General features: G+C 38.6%; 1 protein-coding gene across 2 annotated transcripts in view; it reads right to left on the bottom strand.

The window, feature by feature from the left end:
• Positions 1–9,613, bottom strand: part of SPK1 (guanyl-nucleotide exchange factors;GTPase binding;GTP binding protein) — a 55,410-nt gene that overhangs the window by 27,631 nt on the left and 18,166 nt on the right. For both annotated transcript variants that reach the window (XM_077379824.1, XM_077379825.1), the window contains 6 exons: positions 6,996–7,289; positions 6,559–6,726; positions 6,290–6,481; positions 5,710–5,753; positions 693–762; positions 272–433 (listed from right to left, as the gene is read on the bottom strand). In XM_077379824.1, the coding sequence (XP_077235939.1) occupies positions 272–433; positions 693–762; positions 5,710–5,753; positions 6,290–6,481; positions 6,559–6,726; positions 6,996–7,289 (930 nt within the window). The remainder of the gene's footprint in view (positions 1–271; positions 434–692; positions 763–5,709; positions 5,754–6,289; positions 6,482–6,558; positions 6,727–6,995; positions 7,290–9,613) is intronic.

The raw sequence follows: 9,613 nt of genomic DNA on the forward strand, positions 1-9,613 counted from the left end.
AGTCACTCGCACTTATATAACGAGATGGAGAAACAAATCATTTTCAGGGAATTTAAAAAGCATGGAATTTCAGCACGGTGTGCTGTAAACAAAAAACAAGGTCATGAACCAAATGGCAAAGTACTCATGGATAGGAAACATATAATCCCACATTTTGAATGCTAACTTCCAAACATTTTCTGGTCCAAAATAATTTTAACAAGAGATTATAGGCAAAGACATATCAACAGGCCACAAAAAGCAATAAAAAGCAAGACTAAATAAGAAATACCTCAAGAAGTTCAGAACCCCATGGAGGGCTTGTGCGTAGAATATGCCTGTCGTATTCAAGAAAAAAATCTCTAATACGTCCATTTGTAGGGTATAAAGAGGAGCATAGCCTTAAATGTAATCTAAAGACATTTTTCCCATCCTCCAAATAATCCAGCTTCTCCTACAAAACAGTACAGAAGGTGGAATTCCATTGTCCGGTTATAAAACTTCAAGCGTAACTAGCAAGCAGTCCTATACATCAGCATACCAAGAGGATCCACAAGTTCAGGAATACACAAGGGAAAACCTTGGAATGCCTGTTGATGTGGACTAGTTTTCTTAAGCTCATCATATAGATCGTGACCATAGTATATGTGAAAATTAATTCTAAAATATACCAATCCAAAAAATATATATTCAATTCAAAAGTTAAAACACACCTTGCCACCATCTTGGAGATAATGTGGAGCCAGCTCTCTCAGAATTGGCAAAGAAATTTCAGACCGCAGCCTGAAGATAACCATAAGAGTTACATTAGCAGAGACTCCATCTTCATCCTTTGATAATAGCCACAATAGTCAATAGCATAGCAAGAGAAGAACTGCCCAAGACATAAATAATGGCAATCAAACCATTGGCATTTACAACTATTACAAAATAAACAAGATATCTGCTTTTCCAAAGACATTAAAATAATTATAGTCAAAATAACTGGAAAGATTATACGTGAACAAAAAAAATCCAAATTCTATGACACATCAGATTTATATCATTATTGGACAAATTATTATGAACACATGTATGAAAAAATTAAAAGGTGGAAAGACTTCAATTCTGTTACACCTAAAATTCCATTTCATCCCCATTCAACTCAGAAGAGACTAATTCCATGGAAATCAAAGTAATTAACAATCAACAAAGTAAAAGCCAACTAATAACAACACTACACCGGCTCTGTAAGTTAGATCTCAACCTCGTAACCTCAGTTTCTACCAGGTGTGTGGAAACGGCAAAAACAAAGAAATGATTGATTTGTCAAGAGTAGGCCAGATGAGGGCCACTCAGTGCCAAGGTTGAGTGAATGAACATTCTTAAATTCTTCTGGGGAAGTCTTATGACTAATATGGTGTCCGATTTGACATAGATTAGCAGGTTAATCGGCTGTAGACTTTCCTATGAGTGGCAGGATCTTGCTTGCTTTCTTAGTGGAATGCTTAAAAAGATGTTGTTAATCTGTAAATGAGTCCTGGAGAAACAATGGGAAACAAGACGCAATTTCTAGGCCTCTCGCGCCTTCTGATTCAAGGAGGGATAAGAAAAGAAAAAACCTAACAGAAGGATATAAGGATCACATTTTTTGGTAAAGGAAATGAGGTGATGGAACCTGCAACGGTGTTAACTTGATCTTCAACCCCAGTTCTGAAGTAGATCTGGGTCTAATATCATGATGAAGTCAAAAGAGATGAAAGAATAGAAAGAAAAGGGTATTGGAGAAACAGGTCAAAACCCAATTTGTGGAGTTGACCTTTATTATTCACTCACTCCAAAGTCCAAACTACATTACAGACATTAATGAAATAAAATGAGTAAAGACATAATGTTAAGCCTAATTACTTAATGTTAAGCCTAATTACCTTAAGTATGCCAGTGCCACAAATCACTACCTACGGTAGATGTTTTAAGTAATAAAATGTGTTGTTTTCTCTCATCTTCAGTTTCATGGAAGGTCGACAGATCGAGGTTCTCATAGCCAATGTTTGGAGTCTTGGCACAAGGACAAAACAACTAGGGTGGTTTGCAAAATAGATTTGTAGAAGGCCTATGATCGTGGACTTTTACGGATTACTTGCTTGGGAGAAACCCAAAAGGCTTTTTTCATAGTTCGGGGAGCTAAGACAGAGAGATCCATTTTCTCCCTTCCCCTTGACAATCATAGGAGAAGATTTAAGCCGGATGTTGGTGAAAGATGAGGAAGTTGAATTGATTGAAAGGGTCAGCTTTAGAGATTTAGGAGTTATCTCTAATCTTCAGCTTTGCAAATGATACAATCATTTTCTACAAAGCTTCTCAGGGTCAAATTCAGAACATACATATCAAATTGAGATGATTTGAAGTGTTGTCTAGTTTTATGCTCTGATTTTTCAGCAGATATTTCTTTTTTATTAAGAGTTGATTTTGTCTAAGAACAGAAGTTTAAATTTGAATTTATGCGGGCTTAGAAGTCCTGTTTTTCTTAGTTATTTTCTGTTTCATTTTCTCTATGATTCGGCCGACACTTTGAATTTATTGCTGACACACGTCGTGTTGTGTCAGACACAACATCCATGTCCACACGTGTCGACATTCCTTTAGACAATTTTAAATGTACTCCTAGAAGTGTCATTAACTTTATATGTATGTATGTGTATGAGTGTGACACTATTTCTAGTCTTTTTGGGGTTGCCATGTTAGATACCTCGTATCCGTGTCGAAACTCGGCACACAAATCCATGTCCACAAATCATAGTTATATGTACTTCCTACGTTTCTAACTTTTTGGAGCTTGCCGTGTCCGACACTCCATGTCCGTGTCGACACGCGACACTCGTGTTCGTGTCAACAAATCATAGGATTTTCTGGGAATAGACTGCTGTACAAACAGGTCACTTCTATTATTCTTATTTTTTATTCTTTTCTATTATTCTTATTTTTTATTCTTCTCTCCTATAATATTTGCTTGAATTGTATATCTTCCCCACGGGACTGCATCAATTTTATAATGAGAAATCTCACAAACAAAACTTTCCAAAGCCTTTTGCTTCCACCTCAGGTAACTATGACTAAACTATAGCTAGACAGCTCAGTCACACATTTGGAATTAGCAAATAAATTATGACAGTATTACAAGTGGAGAAGACATCCTCGTTTTCAGCTAAGGATCCAAAATTATAAAACTAAAAATGTGTAAGATTAAAAGATTATCTTAAAAACATGAACTCCGCCTGACAATAGACGAAATGAAGAGTAAAAAATGCATTGGCATATTGACCAACTTTTAAAAAAACACTCCATTTGCATGGCTAGTTTAGATTATTAAGTACAGTTACAAGTAACCATTATATTTGTATACTTTCCCAAGGTTACACTATAATGAGAGGAAAAACGAAAGAAACACTTTGTTAATCTAGCTTGGAAGCTCTTAGTGTGCTGTTGAAGAAAGGTCAAGCGGAGGGGCTGATTTCAGGGGTTTCCTGCCGTGCTTCTGGGGTGCAGGTCTCTCATTTGCAATTTGCGGACGATACCCTCCTATTTAGCTCTTCCTTGGTCTCAGAGATTCTTAATCTGAAGGCAATTTTAAGGTGCTATGAAATAGTCACAGGTCTTCGCTCCAATTTCTCTAAATCCCGAATTTATGCTCTGAATCTAAGCGAGGAAGATGCTTCTACCTTAGCCAATATTATGGGTTGCTCTCTAGAGTCCTTGCCGGCGTCCTACCTGGGATTGCCCCTGGGAGTAGGGCGCCCACGTAAATGTGCATGGGATCCCATTGTGGAAAGAATAGAGAAAAGGCTTGATACATGGAAGCGGAATTTGTTATCTAAAGGTGGTAGGTTAACCTTGATTAAAGCGGCCTTGGCTAATGTTCCAATATATCAACTATCTTTATTCAAATGCCCGGAGTCTGTTGTGAAACGTATAGAACAGCTTCAGCGAAGATTTCTGTGGGGTGGTTCAGACCAACATCGGGTCATGGCACTAGTCAGCTGGAAAGAGGTTTGCATGCCAATTCAAGGAGGTGGTCTAGGCATTCGAAGGATCAGGCTGTTAAACCAAGCTTTGATGGGTAAATGGTTATGGAGGTTTGGCGAAGACAACACAAGATTATGGACCAGAGTAATCTCCGATAAATATGGTGTTGCATCAGGTGAGTGGACTTCCCTAAATAATTTTCTTAATCCTGGGGTGACGATTTGGCAGGACATCCTCCGCCTAACTGCGCCCTTTCATTGTGGAGTTCGATTTCGGGTGTACTCCGGTGCACGGATTTCTTTTTGGTCAATGTGGCGGTGTTCGTCTGCTCCGCTTCAATTTCTTTTCCCAGATCTGTTTTTAGTAGCAGCAGATAAGTTTGCTTCTGTCCAAGACTGCTTCGAGTGCTATAATGGTAAAGTTATATGGCAGCCTCTCTTTCGTCGGAACTTTTTTGACCGCGAGTTGCCATCGGTGAACAAACTATTTCAGCTTCTTGCTGAGACTTACGTCAGTGGCACGGGGGATGACAAAAGGTTGTGGGTAAACACTTCTTCAGGCAGATTCTCGGTAAAGTCATTTTACAACAGTATGGTGTCTGTTGAGGGCAATGCTTTGGCAGCAAAGGTGTGGAAATCTGCGGTGCCCCCTAGAGTTTGTTTCTTCGGATGGTCAGCCATAAGAAATAGGATCCAAACAGTGGATTTCTTGCGAAAGAGGCATATGCTGATTATTGATCACTGTTCTATGTGCCTAGAATCTGGGGAGACGGTGGATCACCTTTTCATTCATTGTCGAGTAGCTAGGGAGGTCTGGGGGAAGATTCTAGTAAGATTTGGCATCAATTGGGTGTTCCCCTCCGGCTTGCAAGATTTGATTGACGGATGGAAATGTATACCATGGGGCAGAAAAGGCAAGAGTTTGTGGTGGCTGACACTCATGGCATTCTTATGGGTCATCTGGAAAGAAAGGAATTCCCGAGTTTTTGTAGGGAAAACTAAATCTCCTCTTTTACTATTTATTCAGGTCATTACTCTGATTATATCTTGGGCAAGGGCACTCCCTTTATTCAGATTTGTGTCGGCCTATGACCTGTGGGAAGGGTGGACATTGGTCTGCGAGAGTCAGGAAACCAGGCCTGTTTTAACCCCTAAATGGAGCCCCCCTACTGCCGGAATCGTTAAATTCAACTTCGATGGTTCCAGTATGGGGAACCCTGGACCAGCTGGGATTGGGGGTGTTTTAAGAGATAGTAACGGTGTAGTCCTCCAGGCTTTTTCGGGGCCCATCGGTAGGGCTGATTCGAACGAGGCAGAGGTCAGGGCAGTGCATCAAGGCTTTTTAAGTTTGTTAAAGGGGCGCTCAGTTAGATGTGTGGTGGAGGGGGACTCGTTGAATGTTATAAGATGGCTCAGAGGCTCGCGGGATCCCCCTTGGCGTTTTCTTCAATATTTTGATGAGATTAAGGACCTCGTCCAAGATATGTCGGTATCTTTTCAGCAGGTGAGAAGATCGGCTAATGAGGTGGCTGATAAGTTAGCAAAAGATGGAGTGTCAAATCAAGTTCTCACTCTTTATGATTTTCTCCCTCCTTAATTTCATCTCTCAGTTGTTGTATTTTGTTTTTGTTTCTCTTCTAGTTCTGTAAGGGGGACTCCCTCAGTCTTCTTTAATATATCATACTACCATTCAAAAAAAAAATCTAGCTTGGATAGAAAGAACACATACTGAGCGTGGCCAGACAATGGTAACACAGCATATCCTACAATCACCTGCACACATGATTAGGGATAACCTTAATTTCGTTAGTTTGAAATCAGATAAAGATAACATCAAAGTAAAGGAAGAAGTACTAGGAATGAATTAAAGCAGCCATGCAACATTGCTGTTAAGTAATAACATGCAGTCTCAATAAATCTATAGGAGATATTCAAAAGATTCCACTTGAAACCATAGATTTAAATTTCGGCAGACATCTGAAATTTCGGCCGAAATACTTCGGTTTTGGCTTGGACCGAAACCGAAAGTACATTGAATCGGTTTTTTACAGGATTTCGGTGAAATTTCGCAGAAATTTACAAGATTTCCACCGAAATTTTAAAATTTCCACCAAAGTTGCCGAAATTACCAAAATCTTGGCCGAAATTTCCACCGAAATTCTTAAAATCTAAAAAATACCAAAACTTTATTTTACATGATTTCGGCCGAAATTTCGGTTTCAGTGGTGGCCAAAACCGACACTGAAACCGACATTTAAAACCTTGCTTGAAACCAGGCAGAGAATAATGACAATATAACAAGTACTTACAGGCTTTGGAGCTTCAAGTTTTGTTTGAAGGTCAACATGAAACAAAGTAAACAAAAGATGCTGTTGGGGTGTCAAAATGGCAGGGAGGCATATTTTAATCTCATCATGGTAACAGGCCATCCTAGCACCGACAGCAACTTGTGTGTGAGCCCATTTCTGAAGTGGGGCACCTGAGTCCCTTGGATACATTGCCTGATAGAACACAACACATTGTAGCAATTTCACAATTTAGGAAGTCAATTCACACCGAAGTGTGTTAACACATTTACCTCTAATGGCTGTTTGCGAATGTCTGTGTCATCCTTTCTGAGTTCCACCCTTATGAACAAATTCCTTTTCCGGCTCAAACTAACAGTCAAGGGGTATAAATAAAGGCAATGCAGAAGTTGTGCAAAAGGCTCGCTTCTTGTCATAGCCCGAAAGTCGAAAGCATGGAACTGCCAATGTATCAATATTATATATATATATATATATATATATATATATATATATATATATATATAATACTCAGAATATCAGTGCAACATACATAAATGGATTTGCAACAACATTATCCAAAAATGTTGAACAGACTAGCCTATTTCTAAAAAAAAGACTAGCCTATTTCTAATATCAATTCTGCTCTAAGTGGCGGCAGTAGTACCAATTTGATCAATTTGTTTAAAACTAGAAACACAGAAGAGTCAAAAAGGTGCTTAGTACTTACAGCATCCGCACTGTAATCTGGATAGTTTCCCACTGTAACATTAGAACCATTTCCCCGCACTTCTTTTCCATCAAAGACATTCCACTTGTGGTTCCCATTTCGAAGCCCATCAGAACCATTACTGAGGCTTTTCGTGAATGCAGGGTGAGCAAATCGGTCGCCCCCATCAATGGAATCATTGTTTACGCTGCCACTTTCCGAAATATTGTCCAAGTCAACATGGCCCATCTGAAGCTTTTCAACTTCCAATCGGAGAACACCTTTGACTGGCTTATGAACCTTCCGTTTAGGGTCCTAAAACGGAACAGGGCGCATAACATGGGATGATGAATATCATTATTTACAAAATCTAAATGCAAGATACATAGGTGAAGGTGTAGCTAATGACGAGAACAAGAGTAACATTTAAGAGCACACTTACTAAACCCGTTACTGCGATGCAACCATTTAAATCACAGGAGGAAGATTTAGATAAACATGGAAGAGACTTTCCCTAAGTTGAAAGAATTCACCAGAACTTTCAAACTAGACCTAGCTAAGTTATTACAGATGAGCTCCAGGTGAACACATTAACTGCTTAGACCAGAGCATCATTATCACTAGATGTATTTAATGCCCCACGAATCAAGCAGAACAGGGTGATTCCAAGTTTATTAGTAAAGTAATCAGCGTAAGCTCAAAGAACACACACCAAAAAAAACAAAAAACAAAAAAAAAAAAAAAACAAGCAAATAAAACTAAAAGGAAGTTTCTAACACAACTATCAACTCAAACTGAAATTTCAAGCAGCAGGCACATATAAATTGGAAAATAAAAGTTGTTTTGTAATTTTCATTGACACAAAAAGTCCTAAAGCCAGATAAATTTCTTGGAGCTTCAGTATGCACATATGGCATGGGAAGCAAATGCAGATCTGATAACCCACCGTGGAAAAGTAGTTTACAAAATTGTAGTTATGATAAAAAAAAATGACTGTAAATGATGACATTAAATTAAGGAGACAAAAATCAATCAACCGTAGAGCCTCCAATAATGAACTTTAAGCAGATTAAAGAGATCTAAGATATGATCTCTCCACAATTCATTCAAACTCCCATTTTGACACAATCATGTTATTTGACAGAAACAGGTTGAGTTGGACCACCTTACTTTCCTGTTTAGCTTGTAGCCAGAAATTCTTGGTCCGCTCGATTTTTTTTTTAACGGTAGCTGATTTTATTAAAAACAAGACCCAGATGGTCCACTTGATAACTTTTATAACTTCTCTGTTTTCCTTAAACTCTACTTATCTTGATAAAAAGGAATAACACAGATAATAGCACGATGCGAAAATGAAGAGATTGAAATGGAATTTGATGTCATCAATAAAAAAATGAATCACACAAGAAAAATGAGTGCTTGTTATTCTTCAATTAACAAGTGAGAAGTCAAGATAAAATACAGAAACACTGAGCACATGTTTATAACAAGGAAATAAAGAGACGAAGGACCAATGGAAAGCAGGAAAGGCAAAATCGATAACAAGACAGAGAAGATAGCAAGCCAGAGCAAATGACACAAAAAAGTGATTTCATGTACCAAATAATAAGATAAAGTGTACAGTGATGTAAAACAAACTAACAAAGTAATAAGCAAGTAACAGAACTTAATAAAGAGATAAAATACAGAAACACTGAGCACATGTTTATAACAAGGAAATAAAGAGACGAAGGACCAATGGAAAGCAGGAAAGGCAAAATCGATAACAAGACAGAGAAGATAGCAAGCCAGAGCAAATGACACAAAAAAGTGATTTCATGTACCAAATAATAAGATAAAGTGTACAGTGATGTAAAACAAACTAACAAAGTAATAAGCAAGTAACAGAACTTAATAAAGTGGGCTTGATGGTACGACATCTTTAGGGATAGTTTATTTATAGTTCCCTTTTTATTTAATACACTTTCTATTCTGGTATTTTTGCTATCTTGGCCTAGATGTGGAGGTTTTCCACATCACCTAGGGTCCACCCCACTCCATTGCACACTTGACTCATATTAGTCCTAAGTGAGTAGTATTTAGTTGTGAGTTAAGGGTATTAAATCACTCATCAATGATTTATGACTTAAAAACTTGTATACTCGGATTCCCCATAAACAGTCCCACGACTGCCCGGGCGCATCTCTACCTTCTTCCCTCCTTTTACTTCCTCCATTTTCCCCTTCCTTTGTCCCCCCCTTGCCTTCCCTTTCCTTCTATTCTTCTTCCCCACTCATCCCTTCACTTTTCTCTCATTCGTTGCCTACCTACAGCCCATGGTTTTTCCTTACAAAGGCACTTATACAACTGGACTACTAACCCTGTTGGCCAGCCCTCTTCTTATTCTCTTTTCTTGCTACTATCTCATCCTTTCCCGTTCTATTATTATTCTCAGCTATTCCTGCAGCCTAGGGACTGTTGGACTGTAGTTTTGGGGTTGTTTGATACATACAACCCCTTATTTAGTCCTCTTCTGTTGCATTCTTGATTCACCTCTACATCTTTTTGTCTGTGGATTTGCACAAGCGATCTCCATCATATTTTCTTCTTGGCCTGCACGAGTGGTGTCAGTTGCAGCTGCTTTGGGTTGTTCGAGCTTC

Source organism: Tasmannia lanceolata, unplaced genomic scaffold, assembly GCF_043159265.1.
Source record: "Tasmannia lanceolata isolate RefF3 unplaced genomic scaffold, GAP_Taslan_0.1 ptg000005l, whole genome shotgun sequence".
Lineage (NCBI taxonomy): Eukaryota > Viridiplantae > Streptophyta > Magnoliopsida > Canellales > Winteraceae > Tasmannia > Tasmannia lanceolata.